Source organism: Triturus cristatus, chromosome 1_2 (genome assembly GCF_964204655.1).
Source record: "Triturus cristatus chromosome 1_2, aTriCri1.1, whole genome shotgun sequence".
NCBI classification, from domain to species: Eukaryota; Metazoa; Chordata; class Amphibia; order Caudata; family Salamandridae; genus Triturus; species Triturus cristatus.
The window spans coordinates 881,375,766-881,395,432 of record NC_140580.1 but is presented as its reverse complement, the minus strand read 5'-3'; the positions used below and the strand labels follow the sequence as shown (position 1 = coordinate 881,395,432).

At 47.3% G+C, this 19,667-nt stretch overlaps 1 protein-coding gene across 2 annotated transcripts in view; it reads right to left on the bottom strand.

The window, feature by feature from the left end:
- Positions 1-19,667, bottom strand: part of CFAP74 (cilia and flagella associated protein 74) — a 927,349-nt gene that overhangs the window by 607,159 nt on the left and 300,523 nt on the right. For both annotated transcript variants that reach the window (XM_085609345.1, XM_085609347.1), the window contains exons 14-16: positions 15,393-15,566; positions 13,857-13,975; positions 13,343-13,409 (exon numbers count right to left, since the gene is read on the bottom strand). In XM_085609345.1, coding sequence (XP_085465471.1) covers positions 13,343-13,409; positions 13,857-13,975; positions 15,393-15,566 — 360 coding nt within the window. The remainder of the gene's footprint in view (positions 1-13,342; positions 13,410-13,856; positions 13,976-15,392; positions 15,567-19,667) is intronic.

Sequence of the window (19,667 nt, the reverse complement as noted above, 5' to 3'; positions counted from 1 at the left end):
ACGCCACCTTCTATACCCAGACCACCCAATGTCTCCTTGACATTTTCAATGAGGACAGGGAGTGGGGTCCTATGCCAGACTCGCTCCTGCAAGGCCCTCATAGTAGTCTTACCCAAACCTGGTAGGGATCCCCTAGATGTGTGCTCCTACCGACCCCTATCCCTGCTCAACCCAGATTGCAAAATCCTGGGCAGGATCCTGCCAAACCCACTCCTTCCCATCATACAGTCACTGATCCACCCTGACCAATCTGGGTTCATCCCGGGCTGTATCACTTTCCAGAATGTGCGCCTTCTGCATGGCACCCCATTGGATGCTAGAACTCGGGTTGCAGTGTTGCTTGACATAGAGAAAGCATTCAACACCCTGGGCTGGGATTACTTATTCTCAGCCCTCACCAACATGGGGTTCGGCCCGGGATTCCTCAGCTGGGTACGCACCCTCTACGCCGACTTCGAGGCGCGAGTCAAAACGGGACATGTGATCTCTGATAAGTTCACTAATTGCAGGGGCACGAGACTGGGGTGCCCCCTATCCCCTCTATTCTTCGCCCTCGCCATGAAACCCCTGGTCAGTCAGCTCTGCCAATGAGCGGTAAACTGCGGGACATATACCACATAATTTCGCTATACGCTGATGACGCCTTGCTCTTCCTACGGGACATACAGTCCTCTCTCCCAGACCTAATGCAGATCCTAGATAGCTTTGGTGCAATCTCCGGCTTACGAGTAAATTGGCCTAAGTCATGTGTGTTCCCCCTGGTGCACGTACCGATCAATGATCAGCTGGCACTTCCGGAATCGGAATATCTTGGTGTACAGATATATCACTTTGAACTGGACCTTAAGGAGGGCAACCTGGACAGGGTCATTGGAACCATTCGCTGCTCGTTTCCCTTTTGGCAATCGCTTCCATTATCCCTGCTAGGTCAGATCGCAATCTCCAAAATGCTTGCACTCCATCGACCACTATATTTTTTGGCGACCCTGCCCATCGTGCTCCATAAGAGCTTTTTCCGCCATCTCCACGGGTTGTCACTAGAACTGATCTGGAGCACAGGTAGCCGTCAGGTAGCGTTGACCACTTTGCAGCACCCACTTCATGAGGGCAAACTGAGGGCACCCAATTTTGAGCTTTACAACATCATGGCACAATTACAGTGGTCCATGGCCTGGCTGAGTAACCCGAACCACCCTGAATAATCGCTCCTATGCACAACGTTACAGGGAATGAAGGTTTACAGCTGGTTGTCCGATCCCTTAATTCACCCAACACAAAAATTCCAACAAATGACGGTAGCACGTTCATGTAGGCGTAGCTATCTGCATCCCAGGGGCCAGACTCTTCCCTACTCTCCCTCGATCCCCATCTGGGACCTGCCGTTGTTACGGCGGACACAGAGGTGCATTGACTCGGTTCCATGGAATGATGCTGCAATTACACAGACGGGCGGCCTCTACAACGAGGGCACATTCATGCCATTCCAGGAAATGGTTGAGACATATGGACTACATGTGGGTCAGTTTTTAACATATCACATCTTACAACGGGTGGCCCGAAAGACATGGGGCATTGGGGAGACCGAACCACCAACATCACAGGCTTTAAATACATTGCTGACAGCTAACAGCACATGACATGCCATCACACTCTTATACTCTGCCCGTAACACCACCCCACCCAATCATACAACGAGAGCACGTGTCAAGTGGGATGCAGTGTTACAACATTCATTTACTGTTGCAGCTTGGGCTTGTGCCCTACAGATGACCAAGAACGTATCCCGCGACCCCAATCAATTAATCAATCAGAGGTTGGTAAAGCACACCTACTCACCCGTGAGGGTCTCAAGATGCTGGGGGGATGAGGGGCGGCTCTGTTGAGTGCTGGGGTGATCCGAAAAGCCAGGTCTTGAGGTCCTTTCTGTACTGGGGCAGTGTGGGAGATTGCTAGATGTGGAGGGGGAGGGTGTATTAGGCTTTGGCTGCGACGTAGGAGAAGGTATTTCCTCCCGTTCTAGTCTTGCTGATACGTGAGATGGTGGACAGAGAGAGTTGGGCTGATCGGAGGTATCTTTTGGTTGTGTGGAAGGAGAGGCGGCTGTTCAGGTATGTGGGTCCGGTGTTGTGCAGGGTCTTGTATGCATGGGTTAGGAGTTTGAAGGTAATTATTCTTTCAACTGGAAGCCAGTGGAGATCGCGGAGATGTTGGGTGATGTGGCTGCAAGGGGGGATGTTGAGGACCAGTCTGGCTGCGGCGTTCTGGACAGTCTGGAGTTTGCACAGGAGTTTCTTGTTGATTCGGGTGTAGAGAGCCTTGCCGTAGTCCAGTCTGCTGCTGATGATGAGTGCGTGTGTGACAGTTTTTCTGGTTTCAATTGGGATCCATCTGAAAGTCTTTTGAATCATGGGGTGGGTGTTAAAGCAGGTCAAGGAGACAGCGTTGGCGTGCATTGAAAGGGATGAGTCAAGTATGATGCTGAGGTTTCGTGCGTGGTCCATCGGGGTTGGGGGGGGTTTCCGAGGGCGGAAGGCCACCAGGAGTCGTTCCATGCGGAGGGGGATGTTAGTGCAGAGGATGATGACTTCTGTCTTTTTTTAGTTGAGTTTCAGGCAGCTGTTCTTCATCCAGGTGGCGACGGCTTTCATCCCTTCAAGGAAGTTGTGTCTGGTGATGTTAGGTTCGTTGGTGAGGGAGAGGATTAGATGGGTGTCATTGGCGTAGGAGATGATGTTGACCCCGTGGTTCTTGACGATGGTTGTGAGGGGTGCCATGTAGACGTTGAAGAGGGTAGGGCTAAGGGAGGAGCCCTGGGGCACTCCACGGTTGGTCTCTTTCGGTTCCGAGGGGTGGGGAGGGAGACTGACCCACTGAGTTCTGCCGGTGAGGAAGGAATGGATCCAGTCGAGGGCCTTGCCGCTGGTGCCGGCGTTGTGTAGTCTTGTGGCTAGGGTGCGGTGGGAGACGGGGTTGAATGCATCCAAGAAGTCCAGGAGGATGAGGGCTGCCGTTTCGCCCTGGTCGAGGAGGGAGGGGATGTCGTCGGTGGGGGCGAGTAGGGAGGTCTCGGTGCTATGGTTGCTTCGGAATAGGGATTGGGAGATGTCCAGGACATTGCTAGCTTTGATGAAGTTTGTTAGCTGGGTATTGATGGCCTTTTTGATGATCTTGGCTGCAATGGGAAATAGGGAGATGGGCCTGAAGTTTTTGAAGCCCTTCGGGTCTGGGGAGGGTTTCTTCAGGAGGGGGTTGATTTTGGCGTGTTTCCAGTTGTGGGGGAAGGTGGCGGTCTCGAAGGAGCAGTTGATCGTCCAACGTAGTTTAGGTGCAATGGCTGAGGCGGCTCAGTGGAAGACGTGGTGGGGGCAGGGGTCTGAGGGGTCTCCGGAGTGGATGTTTTTCATGGTCTTCAAGGTGTTTTCTGTCGTGAACCCACCCCAGGTTCTGCTTTACTCAATTCAACTATATTCATCACACTTATCTTTCCCGTGGCCGTATTCAATATATGTTCCCGACGCTCTCCCCAGAATGTCCCCAATGCAAATTGCTAAATGCAGATTTCATGCACATGGTATGGGCATGTATGCCATTATCACTGGTGTGGAAAGATGTCACCTCAACAGTGGCAGAGCTGTCTACACACTCTCTCACTACCATTCCTGCATCATGCCTATTGGAATTATGACCTCGGGCGAGTGGGGCCAAACACCTGCATTGCTTCATTGACCTGGCCTTTGTTCTATTTAAATGCAACATAGCCAGGGCTTGGAAGTCCCCTGCTCCTCTGGATATTCGGGGGAGGCTTGTGTACTACTGACATGGATCAGAGCCAAGGCATCCACTCTTAGACAACTTTGCATGAGGGGAGACTCCCGCACGGGGTGGGTGAAGACTATGAAACGTATTTGATTGCACTGGGAGCTAAACCCGATGAACAACCACCTTGAATGCACATACTCACCCACGACACTTCAATTGGCTATACCATAATAACCACACAGTCATTCCTCTCTACATGCAACGCTCCATAACCCTTGCTCCAAAAAGCATCCCTCTTCAATACCCCCTTCCCCTTATGCACGACCACCCAGTCATGCAGGCTTTCTCCACTGACCCAGATATCCCTCCACTCTCCTCCCTGTGGCACGCTTGGTGACTACCGAACCCACATATCTAACGTCACCAAGTTGTGGCAAACTTTCTCGCTAACATGCGGCATTGTTTGGCCACTGTAAATGTGCAGTAAGGGTGAGCGGACTCATCATTACACTATTTCTATCTCGTACTTCAGAACTCTCAATTTTTTGAATTTTTGTCCTCCCAAGCTTCTCTCTCTCTCCCCAACCCCCTCATCACTCTCTACCCTTCCCCTATCACTTCACATAGGAGACCACGTGGTATATCCTATAATCTTTACTATGAATTGTACAATGTACTTGATATATTAATGCTAAATCTGTATCCTGATGTTTTAATGCGTAAGTACATTGTACATTGAGAGCTCCACTGACATTTGTTGTAATCTGCACCTTGTGCTTTTAATAAAAAAGATTTTTTTTTAAAAGCTTTACGTTTTGAGGGCTTCTGAATCAATCAATGTTTTAAAGTTGCAGTGAGTATTTTTTGTCATTGAAATCATGAGATTCTTTTTCTGGACCACTGATGAGGGAGAAAGTGGTGATTTAGAAGGTTCAGTGAAGAAAAGATGTAGATCTTAATAACAAAGTGTGAGAAAATCAGGGTTTGACGGTGATGCCAAAATGGAAATAGTTGTGCTTTCTTTCAGCTTCATTACAAGACCTGGTGCATATTGCTAGACAGTGTCTCAAGTTTAAGAGCAAACATTGGCACTGCAGAGTTGTTGCTGATTAAATGCTGGCTGTTGATGATGAATTTGTGCCGTTGCGACAATGGAAACCTGAAATGCATTTGCATACGGAAAATCAATATATAAAGGTAAAATTGTAACCAGCAGAAAGCTCGACTACATAAAGAAGATCAGTGCTTGGCGCTACCCAGGTATCAGAGAGAAGGTCCTATAAGAGCACACCAACTGCATTTATAAATTCTTGGTTTACTTTATTTTCGGACTCTTATTCCTCCTGACTCGGAAAAGTGGGATCTGCTGTTTCTATTTTATAACTGACTCTCAACCACTAATCCCAAAACCAGTCCAGTGCTGGATAGTTCAGTTGTGATAGCCCTCCACCAGAATTTAGTAGTCGAGCGGGGAGGGAAGAGATGGAGAATGAAAGTGAAATGTACAAACATGAAACAGAGAAGCATTAAACACCAGGAGCAGGAAGTACACACTTGACTGGAGGAGCAAACGGGATGAGACAGAACCTTTAAAGTTTGGGTAGCAACACAAAGATAGAGTTTGATTCTGAGAGTCACAGCAAGATCCAATGTCCATGAATCCACTATTCATAAATGGCCCATCAGAAAAAAAATGAATCAACTTATAATATCCAAACAGGACCTAGGCAACATTCAAAACTGTGGGTGTTATATTATATAAAACATTGTAATATTGCATAACATAATATATGTACATATCTACGTAGAGTGCAATGTTAATTTTAAAGCTAGGTCACTGGTTCACAATCAAATTTTAGGAAATCAATACAAATAATCACATCTAGTGACAAAGAGCAGCCAATAGCGTTTAAAATAAGGATTTTTACTAGATTATTTGAAATAGCATGAATGAAATCTCAATCGGACATTTTCATTTGAGTTACACATCATTATACACCTGCACATACAGAGTCTAACCTGCCGTCTCTGTCCCATCTGAATTAAGAGATTCACAGAAACAATGAAGATCTGTTTTGCAGCTGAAATCTCCTGCTGAACTCCTGGACAAGCAAGGAATTCCTTAGGCCAAATGCAACCAGAATTACCAATCTCCATGTCAAGCTCAAGGTTAATATTAGAAACTGCATAGAGAACCGAACCCAGAATTACTAAGTCCCCCAGTTTTTACAAATTTCTGAGACGTTCCTCAGTATCATTCCTGTAATCCACCAGTATTGTCATCCCCCACAATTACTGGTATTTGTTAGTGTGTGGGTTCGAGACTTTTGGCCATGGTTGTGAGAAAGGTATTGAGGTACAGGATAGTTGAAATATGTTTACTACTTTGCTGTCTGTACTCATGGGGACACGTGGGAGTCGGTGACATTGACATGGCTTGCCGACTATACTGGGCTCCTGGCTTTGTTTGCGGACTATTGCTCGTTGCCTATGTCTAGGCTAAGCTCAAGTGGCTTTGCAGTTATGGACACTGATGTGTGGGAGTGACCGCATCTCAATGCTGATGTTGAGTCCTTGACTCTCGCCCTGGGTTACTAACTACCGCGTATTGCATATATATCAAGATCAATGATGTGGAATTGTTTTGTTTTCTTTTGTTAACAAATAATATTACTTTGACTACACCATTAAGGTCTTTTCGTCCACAACATTTAATCACTGTTAAATAAAAAATTATTATCACCCATTCCCTGCATCTAGATTAACCATATGGGATTGTTTTAGTTGGTTCCTTATTTTTTATAAATAACATCATTATGATTTTGCCGTCCACCATGTCTGAACACCATTAAATGAGAATTTATCACAAAAGTTCAAGTAAATGTATATGTTTTTTGAAGTAAGTTTTGAATAGATTGATGAACAAGATACGTACCTTCGGTAACGATATATCTGTAAGAAACATTAGTTAGTTAGATTCCTTACCTTAGAATATCCCCAGGCGTCAGGCTGGATCAGGAAAGATTTTTGTCAGCAATACCCTTGCGCGTCGCTAGGCGTCGTCTGCGGCTCCGAGTCCGTCGTCGGGGTCGTGATCGCCGGGATGACGTCGGAGTACTTAGACGCCGCCCTCGCACGCTGACGTCAGTTCTTGTACATAGCTTTCCGCGCCAGGAACACAGAGCCATGCAAGAAACCGACACTGGTGCCAAGAATCTAGGGCCCTGAAAGGGATCACCTTAACCCTAGATATCAGTTCGCAGAACGGGGAGAATGGGTGGGGCGGTAAGGAATCTAACTAACTAATGTTTCTTACAGATATATCGTTACCGAAGGTAAGTAACTTGTTCATCTGAAAGAAACACGTTAGTTAGATTGCTTACCTTAGAATAGATACCCCAGCAATACCAACCCCGGCGGTGGGTCTGCGAACCAAGATCACACCAGGAAGTCCTGGACAATGGAACAGCCAAAGAAGCCGTCTCTCCAGACTTGGCTGTCCAGGCAATAATGCTTGGCAAACGTGTGCAGCGAGGCCCACGTTGCTGCCTGACAAATGTCCTGCAGAGGGACTCCCTGTCCCAGGGCAGTAGTAGCTGCTGTGGCCCGAGTGGAATGGGCCCTCAGCCCCACAGGAGGTTCCTTCTTAGCCAAGGAATAACGGGCCTTAATGCACAAAACGACCCACCGAGAGATGGTGCGCTTGTGCACTGCCCGCCCCTTCTTAGCGCCCACGTAGCCAACAAAGTTGGTCGTCCATCCGGAACTGTTTCGTGCGGTCGAGATAGAAGGACAGCTCTCGTTTTGGGTCCAGACGGTGGAGCCTCTCTTCCTCTTTCGAGGGATGCAGAGGCGGAAAGAAGGTGGGCAATGTAACAGACTGGCTGATATGAAAGGCAGTTACCACCTTAGGGAGAAAGGAAGGACGAGTTCTGAGAACAACCTTGTCCGGATGGACAGAGAGGAAAGGAGGCTTAGAAGAAAGAGCCTGGAGCTCACTCACCCGTCTGGCAGAGGTGATGGCAACCAGGAAAGCAGTCTTAAGAGTTAGAAGACGAAGAGGACAATTATGAAGTGGCTCAAAAGGAGCGCACATCAGATAGGTCAACACCAGGTTCAAGTCCCACTGAGGCATTACGAAAGGGTCAGGAGGAAACATATGAGTAATGCCTTTAAAGAATCGAGCAACAACAAGGGACTTGAAAAGAGAAGGCTGGTCAGGAAGCCGTAAGAAAGCAGAAACAGCTGAAAGATCCACAGCCTTTGCTGTGCACCATGCCACAAATTTATTTCACCTGCAGGCGTATGCCGTTTTAGTGGAGGAACGCCTGGCTGCCAGGATGACATCACAGACTTCAGGAGGCAAGTCAAATGGCATCAACTGTCGCCGCTCAATCTCCACGCATGGAGGTGGAGGCTGGACAGGTTCGGGTGGAGGACCGTTCCCTGCTGCTGCGACAGAAGGTCCTCCTGAAGAGGAAGTCGAATCGGGGGATCGATGGATAGACTGAGTAGCTCGGGATACCAGTATCTTCGTGCCCAATCCGGAGCCACAAGGATGACTTGGGCCCGGTCGCGCCTGATCTTCTTCAGCACTCTGGGCAGAAGTGGTATAGGCGGAAAGGCGTACAACAGACCGCAACTCCACTCGCGACGAAAAGCGTCTCCGAGCAAATGCTGCCTTGGAAATTCCAACGCGCAGAACTGATGACATTGCGCGTTCTCTTCGGTGGCGAATAGATCTAACCAAGGCTCACCCCACTGCCGAAAGAGGCCAGACGCCATTCGTGATCCATCATGCACCAGCGGCTGAGTTCGTCCGCTCTGGCGTTCAGAGAGCCCGCCAGGTGTTGAACCACCAGGGTGATGCCCTGATGTTCCAGCCATGTCCAGAGGCGCAGAGCCTCCTGACAAAGGGTCCACAACCCCACCCCGCCCTGTTTGTTGCAATAGCACATGGTGGTGGTGTTATCCGTGAACACCTGTACTACACTTCCCCGAACAGAGGGAAGGAATGCCTTCAGTGCAAGCCGGATCGCCCGCAGCTCCAATAGGTTGATATGGAGCCGGGACTCCACCGGAGACCAGAGGCCACTGATCTCGCCTCTCCCATGTGGCCTCCCTATCCCAGGAAGGACGCATCCGTCACCACCACATGCTCCGGTTGGGGTAGGGAGAGGGATCTGCCACTGACCCAATCGCAGTCCGCGAGCCACCACTGCAACTGTCTTGCAGTGCCCTCTAAGATCCGGACATGGTCGGACAGGTTGCCCCAATGTTGGGCCCACTGGAACTTCAGGTCCCACTGCAGAGCCCGCATCCCCCACCTGGCGTGATGTACCAGCAGGATGCAGGAGGCCATCAGACCCAGCAACCGCAGCACCAACCTGACCGAAACTCGGGATAAAGGCTGAAAGATAGGAATCAGAGCCTGAATATCCCGAACCCGCTGTTCCGGAGGATAGACCCGAGACTACGCCGAGTCCAGAACCGCTCCGATGAAAAGGAGCTTCTGGGAGGGACTCAGATGCGACTTCGGCACATTGATGGAAAACCCAGCAAATGCAGGAGGTCGGCCGTAGTCTGGAGGTGGGAGACGACTGCCTGGGGCGAGCCCGCCTTCAACAACCAGTCGTCGAGATAGGGGAAGGCTGGAACCCCTAATCTGCGCAGATGAGCTGCGACCACCTCCATCACTTTCGTGAACACCCGAGGGGCACTGGTGAGGCCGAAGGGGAGCACGGTAAACTGAAAGTGCTGGTGGCCTACCGTGAACCGCAGGTAACGCCGGTGGACCGGCAGGACGGGGATGTGGAAATATGCGTCCTGCAAGTCCAAAGCTACCATCCAGTCTCCAGGTTCTAGGGCAGCCAGAACCTGAGCTAAGGTGAGCATCTTGAACTTCTCCTTCCGGAGGAAGGCGTTGACGCCAAGATAGGGCGTAGGCCCCCTTTGCCCTTCTTGGGAACCAGAAAGTAGTGGGAATAACAACCCCGACCTACTTCTGGGCCAGGAACGCGCTCGATGGCTCCCTTGGCCAAGAGGGCGTAACTTCCTCCTGCAGAAGTTGCAAGTGATCCACCGACATGCGGTGGTACTGCGGTGGCATGGCTGGAGGGGTCGCCTCAAAGGGGAGGGAGTAGCCCCTTCGGACGATTTGCAGCACCCACCTGTCCGACGTGATGGTACGCCAGTGGAGCAGGTGATGGCGAACCCTGCCTCCCACTAGCGTGGAATGGGCCTGAAAGGTCGGACTAGGAAGGCTTTGAGGCAGATGCTGCTGGGGCAGATGTGGGCTGACCGGCTCTCTGTCCCCCTGCTCCGCCTCCGCAGAATCCACTCCGCGACTGCGTTGAGACTGGTTCTACGGCCAGTGGCTAGATGGATGTGTGGGGGCGCCCCTTCCTTGGCCACGAAAGGGGCGAAAAGCGGACGTTTGCGGGCACGGGCCGAGAGGCCCAAGGACTTGGCTGTAGCCCTGGAATCCTTAAAGCGCTCCAGCGCACTATCCGCTTTATCGCCAAAGCGCCGACGGCCATCGAAGGGCATGTCCATGAGGGTACTCTGGACATCCCCGGAGAAATTTGTGGATCTCAGCCAGGCGTCGCCACAGTCGTCGCAATCGCCCTACCTAGCGAGTCCGTGGTGTCAAGCCTACATCGAATCGAGTACCGTGCTGCATCCCGCCCCTCAGCAAGGGCCTGGGCGAGCCGTGTCCTGGCCTCCTTCGAACACTGGGGTAGCACGTCCGCCACCGTATCCCACAAGGAGTGGGTGTAACAGTCCAAAAGGCATGCGGTGTTGATAGACCGCAACCACAAACTGAGGGAGGAAAACAGCTTCTTCCCAAACTGTTCCCACCTTTTGGATTCCCGCTCCGGAGGAGCGGACAGGAAGGCGGTCTGGGATGTAGAGGCCTGGATAACCAGGCTCACAGGGGTGGGGTGCACCGACAGAAAGCTGGGGTCGCCCGGTGCGGGGCGGTGGCTCCGGGCCACATTCCCGTCCACAGGAGTGACTGTGGAGGGCTTGGACCCGGTGCCCACCAGAACGTCAGTCAGTGCTTCATTGAACTGCAGTAGAGGCTCCGAGGAGCTTACTGGCGGTTGAAGCACTTCAGTGAGGAGGTTAGTCTTCACGGCCACTGCAGGGAGCTCCAGATGAAGGGCTTCGGCAGCCCTGCGCAGCACCACAGAATAGGTAGCACCCTCCTACGTAGCCACGGAGGGAGGAGAGATGATGCCAGTGCCAAGGAAGGTGTCAAGACCACTGGCATCCCCCAGCTCTCCTGCCCAGTCCTGATCAAATTGACACTGCTGTGCCATAGGGTCCTTAGACCCCTCCCAGTCGTCCCCGTCATCCGACTCCTGGTAGACAGGCTGAAAGGTCAGAGCCGGGCAGCGGATGAACTGCTCATACATCGGCGCCGCTCCGGCGCCGGACCGGGACTGAACCTGGGGACGACGTCGTCTGAAGACGGCACCGGGGGCGGCTCCTGAGGGGTTGGCGCCGGCGGAGGGGTCGTAAGGTCAACCGGCGTCGAACGGGATCCAGGCCTGGATCCCCCGGGGGCCTGCTGCGTCGGGACCAAAGTCGACGACGGCGCCGGGGCCGGAGCCGCCGGCTCGCTAGGCCTCCCAGTCAGACCTGCGGGTCCCGAAGGCGCGCCGGCAGGCCTCGACGGCGGAGCGAGACTCTTCATGGTCACAAGGAAGTCTCAGATCTCCGCCGGAGTCGCATTAGGCCCAGGAACCAGAGGGTATTGGGCCGGATGCGACTCCTGCGGCTCCTATGGAGCCGCGCGGGTGGTGCCACCCGAACTCTCAGCCGAGTCATGCGACCGGTGAGGGGAGTCAGAAGAGCGATGTCGCCTCTTCGACTTCTTCTTACTGTGCCTCGACTTACCGGAATGAGAGGACATCGATCCCAACAGGCGGGGATGGCTGCAGCTCCGCGACCGGTCCCTCGACCTCCTCCTCGACCGGGACCTTGAGCGGCGCGGAGCCAACTGCCGGATCTTGAGCAGCTTGCGGGACCGCTCCTGCCTAGCCTTCGAGGTCAAGGCCCGCCAGTCGAGGCACGAATCGGCATCATGGTCAGCCCCAAGGCAGTAGAGACACCGACGGTGGTGATCCGTGACTGACATCAGGCGATGACAGGCGTCGCACGGCTTGAAACCGGGCATCCCTACCGGCACCTAGGAGTCGAGGTCGACTCGAAAGAGGAACCAAAAAAGTTCAAAAAGTTTAGTCAAAAAGTGACTAAAGGGTATGCTCTTCCCGGCTCTGCGCTTACTGGCACGGAAAAAAGAAGAACTGACATCAGCGCGCGAGGGCGGCGTCTAAGTACTCTGACGACGTCATCCTGGCGATCACGACACCGACGACGGACACGGAGCCACAGACGACGCCTAGCGACGCGCAAGGGTATTGCTGACGAAAATCTTTCCGGATCCAGCCTGATGCCTGGGGATATTCTAAGGTAAGGAATCTAACTAACGTGTTTCTTTCAGATATATTTTTTTAGGGGACTCTTGCTGCTGCTAATTAGATGACAGAAATTGATTGATTCTAATATATAATTTTGGAGATACATAATGTGGTAAGATACATTTACTATTCTACCCTCTAGATGTACCTTTTCATTTTCTGATGATTAGAGAGAATAAAATTGAGATTATAATATGATTGGGGAACTACTGTGTGTGACATGCCAAGGACATGTTAAGGGGCAATAACAACTATTATATGTATACTGATTGCATAATAGGTTGCACTGCTCCACTGATTGCAATTAGGGAAATAGATACTGTTGAATGTCGTAACAAAGGATGTCCATATGAACTTTTCATAAACCAATATAAGTTGTGTGTTCTATTTTCGAATAGGATTGAACTCAATTAAGGTTTTAGGTTCTACTTTTGGATGGATTACTGATGATACTTAGGTATTATGTTTTTATTGGAATATGATTTTAAATTGTTTTATATTCTGTATACGTTTTTATGATCTATAAACATTGTTGATGTTACTTAGTGTGTGTTTTATGTGCTTCATGTCAGCCCTGAAGACTTCCTGCTGTTTAAGCCACGAAACACGTTGGCTGTGTCTATGCCATACTCGTACTTGTCAAGATGAAAGTAAAGAACAACCTTTTTGATTACACAAGAATAGTGGTCCACAGATATTTTATTAATTAGTCTGACTTTTTGTATAAAAAGATATTTAATTCTCGTTCTGCAAATATCGGACATTGCGTTGATATGTACAAAGTGCTTCTCCCATACTTTTAAGATATTTTTCAGTAATTTGGGCTTTTCTGTGGAGTGGTTAGTCCAGGGACTGGAGCACTCGTTCCTTGGAACAACTGGGAGTGCGGTGACATATACCAAAATCACTCAGAGGCACTTATTATTTTTGACGGATAACATATATATATACATGTATATGAAGTATACCTGCAATGAGATCAACACGTCACAATGTGTCTTTTTGGCGCTATTTATCAGTATAAACCCCATATACATTTATCAGTACATGAATAGGCTACCAATTAATGCCAAAGTCAGATATATTTCACCTACCATTGGTTTAAAGGTCACTGCCATTTCACAGGACATTCCAGGGCACAACTGTCCCGGAGGGTCAAACCTATAAAAACATTATTAAGTGACATATAAGTTAACTTACCACAACAAAGAGACTCTGTTTACATATTTACCAAAGAGCTGTGTTTTTTTTGCCTACCACTCTACTCAAAACAAGTGTTGGAAGAAGTATTTCTGCAAAAGTATGAGTTAAGTGATATGTAATAACTGCATTCCAGGTTTTCAGGATAATCACTTATGATGCCCGAGTTCCATACAGCTCCACTGCATATAAAATCTTTTTTAGGGTACATCCTGAAAATCTAGCTTAGATCTGGTCCTCTGGAACATGTGTTGCACTTCTTCAAGTTTACATCTTCACTGCTACATTTTGCACTAATAAACAATTCAACCTAAAGGAGTGATAGACAAAGTATAGCACTTGAAGTGTGGGAAATATGGACACTCTAGTAAGGAATAAGTTGCTTCAGTCTAAACCCATTCTACTTACTGTATAACAATGAAGTCTTTCAGATGCTCACTGACTCCAGATAGCTTGCAGAAATTAATGCTGTAGGAGGCATTGGTGAGAATGATCTTTTTCTTGTAGGTTTTGCCAACATCAAAGTCCTGAAAGTAATATTAATATTTTGTTAGGTTTCAAAGGAGGTTTGATTATGTTCCTAGGGTGACATCACAAATAATGTCTTTCTACTGCTATTTCTGCTCCCCACAGCTCTATAATATATTTTAGGTCAACAGTCACTACAAAAGAGGAATCCCCACAGGACACAAAGTTATGCGTCCCTGTGTAGAGAGATGACAACATCAATTCATTCACCCACTAACTTCAGAGCAATGGAAATAAACAGGTATGTGCTGTGAGCAGCATATCAAGAGGTTTTCAAACTGGCTAGTGCCACTGAAAGTCAAAAGGGTTGGAGAAGAATCATTCACATGTTATTCTACAAAGTTCAATCAACTTTAGTCTCAGATGACTATCAGGTAGATCGTATGCAGCTCTAGCAGCTCTGGTCTACTTGCTATTTGGTTATACAGCACACACATTTAGAATTCTTGTTCCTTTAGTTTCTTTAGTCTTTCTCTACACAGATTTACCACGCATGGCCTTTGGATTTTTGAGCTATACCATGCAAATGTCTACCAACCTAATTACCTGATTATCTGAGTTATATCCCAGACACAACTGGCAGGCATGGACCCTTGTTCTTTTCAGTCACATCCCACACAAACCCAGTAGTCGTAGTCCCTAGATCGTGGCGTTATATCTTACAAATATCCTGTAGGTGTGGTCTCTTTCTTTCTCACAATCAAATTCTACACACACTAACACATTGGCCTGCACTGATCTCTCTGCGTTATACTTATAACCTATGTGTATCTCATATTCCTGGGCATTTTGGCTATTGTTACCATTACCCTCCACATATTTATAAGCTTGGGTTCCTAATTCATCCCATACTTCTCTTACAAACATTTGAAAACCTTGTTCCATGGTTCCTTTGGAGGCCTTACCTTACACACATCATCTAACAATGAAGGTCATCTGGTTTCTTTCAGTTACTATCTACACACACATTTACCAGCTAAGAATCCTCAGTTCCTTTCACAAAAATCCTAAGCACACTTAGCGGTCATGGCACCCTTTCTCCTATGATGCGTGTTTACCTAGCATTTCAGTCCTAGTGATCCTAGAAAGTCTTTAGAAGTGCAAAGTATTAGAGAATCCCTGTTAACATAAGCCAATTTTGTGTTTCATCTGTCACAGAAAAAATGAAGAAATCATGGTAACTAGCAGCCATGCCGTTAACGTAACTACTTTGCCAATGTGAACTCTACAGTGACAACTCCTTGTCTTCCAGAGGAAAGAGAGAGAGCAAAAGAGAGAGAGAGAGAGAGAGAGAGAGAGAGAGAGAGAGAGAGAGAGAGAGAGAGAGAGAGAGAGAGAGAGAGAGAGAGAGAGAGAGTGAGTGTGAAATATGAAAAGAAAGATGCTCAAGTTCACACCCCTCACCCCATCACCCACCTTGAAATGAATGACATCAGGCTTGCTGTAGAATGGACATCCCTTGAACTCGTGGCCTGAGGCAACCTGCTTCCGAACAATTCCACCACGGAGCTTCTCCAGTGTTTCAGCTAACATTTCCTGCTCTGCTTTACTCCTGCCCACAGGTCTAACTTCAGCTCCATCCTTCTGCACCTGTAAGATACAAAATACAACAACAAAAAACATTAACATCCTGATTTAGTTTGGAAAGTAATTCCAACCATCTCTATGCCAACTATGCCAAAAATGTCAAATACACATTCCAATTACTAGTTTAAAAAGAACGGTAGCGTAATGCTAGGAATAAATTGGAAATCGGAGTCCTTCCCTCACATATAGGTATAATGCATAGGCTTGTCAAGTTTCATCACACACTATACTGCCCAAGGGACCACAATGTGCTACATCATGGTAATGTCATAATTTTCATAAAACCAGCTATCTATTTTTTTGTAGGTTTTTTTGCAGTGTTTTATATAGCGCAAACTTGACCCGAATCCAATCAGGTATCAGAGCGCTTTACATAGCACCGGGACACACATTCATTTTTTGTTAGGCACAGGGAGATTAAGTGATTTGCACAGAATCACAGGATGTTTAGCGTCATTACCATAGCGCGAACTTGACCAGAATCCAATCAGGTATCAGAGCGCTTTACATAGCACCAGTACACACATTCATTTTTTGTTAGGCACAGGGAGATTAAGTGATTTGCCCAGAATGGAGCAGAGTGTTGTAGAGTGGAGTGGCATACAGTCGGGTTGGAAAAAGGACAGTGTGCTAGAGTAGATTCCAGTGTCATATAGTTGAGTGGTGTGTCGTATCGAGGAGTGGAGTGGCATGTCCTTGAGTGTCCCAGAGTGTAGTATAGTGGTGAAGAGTGGATGGGAATACAGTGGAGTAGAGTGTCATATAGTGGCATAAAGTGTAGTACAGTGTTATATAGTGGTATAAAGTGTAGTACAGTGTTGTAGAGTGGAGTTGCATACAGTGCAGTAGAGTGACAGACAATAAAGCTGCAAGGAGCACCATAGAGTGGAGTATGGTACAGTGGTGTAGAGTGGGATAAAGTGCAGTAGAGTGGAGTAAAGTGGAGTGGGGTAGCGTAGAGTGGAATAAAGTGTCAGAGTGGAGTGGCGTGTCATAGAGTATAGTAGCATGGAGTGCAGTAGAGTAGTGTGGCATAGCATACAGTTGGATAAAGGGTCATAAATTGGAGTACCGTGTCATGCCGTGGCATGTAATTAAGTGTTGGAAAGTGTTATACAGACGAGGCGCTTACAGTGTATTAGAGTGTTCTAGAGTACAGTGACGTACATTATCGTAGAACGTGGTTGAGTGGATTGACATTCAGTGTTATAGAGTAGAATGGCGGGGTGGCGTACAGTAGAGTGGACTGTTGTCTCAAAGAGTGGAGCAGCATACAAAGAGATGCATTCAGTGTCATATAGTGGAGTAGAGTACCATAGAGCGGCATATATTAGAGTAGAGTGGCAAACAGTGTAGTGTTTTACAGTGGAGAGGGGTACACAGTGGAGTCAAATGTCGGAAAGTGGCATACAGTATAGTACAGTGTTGTAGAGTGTGGTTGCATAGAGTACAGTAGGCTGTCGTACAATAGAGCTGCATAGAGTGGATTGAAGTACAGGAGCGTAGAGTGAGGTAATCTCATACACGAGAGTAGAGTTGAGTAGCATGACGTAGTGTGAAGTAAAGTATAATAGAGTGTATTGGTATGTCGTACAGTACAGTGGTGTGGAGTGGAGTAGAGTTGAGGAAACTCTCATTAATTGGAGTGGAGTCTCATACAGTGCAGTGGAGTGCTATGTCATGGAGGGTTGAAAAGTCTTGTACAGTGTTGTACAACGGGGTGTACGGGTATAGAGTGGAGTACAGAGCTGGACAGTGGAGTGTACGGAGCTAGAGTGTAGTTAAGCTTTGTAGAGTGGAGTTATATAGAGTAGAGGAGAGTGTTGTTGAGTAGAGCAGCATACAGTGGAGTACACTGAAGTGGCATAGAGGGGAGTAGCGTAAAGTGGAGTGGCATACAGTGGAATAACAGAGTAGAGTGGCATACAGTGGGTATAGGATGGAGGGGAGTAGAAAAGAGTGGAGTTGTATTATCATGTGCGCAATGTTGATTGCGCACATGATAATACAAAGCAACTGACCAGTTTTAAACAGTCACTGCACATCCTCATTGGAAGAAATTGTATGGCAAGTGAAAACGAAATGTTCCTACACTTTGAGTTCTTGAAATTAAAGTGCCACCAACCTTGCATGTGTGACTTTTATTTGTTATAATCAGTTAGTGATTCCCGTAACATTTCTCCTCTTGTAGGAATCACTTCCCACACGTGATACGGGTCTCTCATGTATACACATGATGATGAATATAGACATAATCCACCATTCTTGAGAGTGCTTTTTTCAACCAAATAGACTTCTAATGCGCTCCTCGTCTTGCCGCAATCGCCCTTTGTCAAGTGCTACATACCAGCAAAGCGCCGAACTCAGTAGCCGGGCTTCCCATAATAGTAACGTCCTGACATGTCAGTGGATGTAGCTTCCCTTTTGGCAGCGGTGGTTCTGGCATTATAAGTTACACACAAAATACAAATTTCACTACAAATATGCCAAACTCAAATGGACAGGTGCCTCCTTTTGTGATAGTGGCCTCACGTCAATTATTTTCAAAGCAAACAGAGGAGCACTCGAAGGGTTGCAATAGTACTTAGTTTATTAACGCCATCCAACAAACACGTTTCGGCAGAAGCTGCCTTTTTTAACAGTCCGTCTTCCCTTGCCATACAATTTCTTCCAGTGGGGATGTGCACTGACTGTTCAAAACTGATAAGGTGCTTTGTACTATCATATGCGCAATCAACATTGAAAAAAGCCAGCTTCTGCCGAAACGCATCTGTTGGATGGCGTTAATAAACAGTCACTGTTTGCTTTGCAAATAATTGACGTGAGGTCACTATCATGAAAGGAGGCCCCGGTCCGTCTGAGTTCAGCATTTTTGCAGTGGAATCTGTGGTTCATATAGACAGATAGAGAGATAGATATTCAATGAAAAAAACAAAGGTTAAAGGAATGTTATGGTTAGGTGAAAATGTCAGTTACAGCCTACTGTTTTAAACTAACAAAACCACTGAAATTCACCAGTTTTAGTTATGTCAAGTAACTATACCTTGCGCATCCCACTATGCACAATGTTATCAAGGGTGACATTTCAGATGTTGCAGCGATGTTATCAGTGGTGTCATAGAACACTTCATGAGTGAAGTAATATGAGACATAATTAGCAGTGCATAGTGAAGGTGCGAGCTATAGTTACTTTATGGCATGAGGTATAAGTTATTTGAGATAACTAACAGGTGACTTTCAGTTATTTTGCTAATTTAAAGTAGTATGTTTTAACTGACGTGTTCACCTAATTACAATGTTCCTTTAACCAATTTTTATTTCATTGAATTGCTAAGGTTTTTTTTCCATGCAAAGCAACATATTACAATGCCTAACTTTAAAGTCACTTTAACCTTCGTGTTTTTTTGCAGTGAATGTTCCATTTTTTTCACCATAAAGTAAGATGCCCATCACCATGCGGGGTGCGGGTTGGGCACAGGGCCTGACTATGTCCTGCAACAATGTAAAAGGATAAAAATAGTGCCATTTTGTCATTTTAAGTAAGGCAGGACTACAAGCTTTTTCAAAGTCTCAAAATACTAAAACAAAAATATTGACTTTATCAGGGGGTCAGCACATCAACATACATAATGCAGACCTTTTGGCTTTGTCACAAAGTCACCAATAACAAAAATCACATGTATTTTTCATAAAATCACAAATTGCAATGTTTAATAATAGTGATTGTGATCAAATATTTTCAACACAGCCTTTTAAAGAAAACATTAACATTTCTTTCATTCTATTTTTAAACATTTTTCATGACAAAGTGCAGCCATGGAACTAACCACTAGAGGTCCCTGCACTTGAGCTGAAGACATTCAGACTCAATGACCCTGGAGACTAACATGTGTTTTTTAATGTTGGTGGGGGCTGCAGCACCCCCCACACCATTAAAACATGATAGGTGGTGGCCCTGCCTCTTCTAGGGTATCCACCACAACGTACACATGAATTAAAAAAAACCTGGGGCAATATGGGGCTCTCCTTGTCTCCTTGCCAGAGTAGTGAATAATAAACGAGCCGCTCCTGCCACTCATAATTATTAATTTTTTTTGGGTGCCC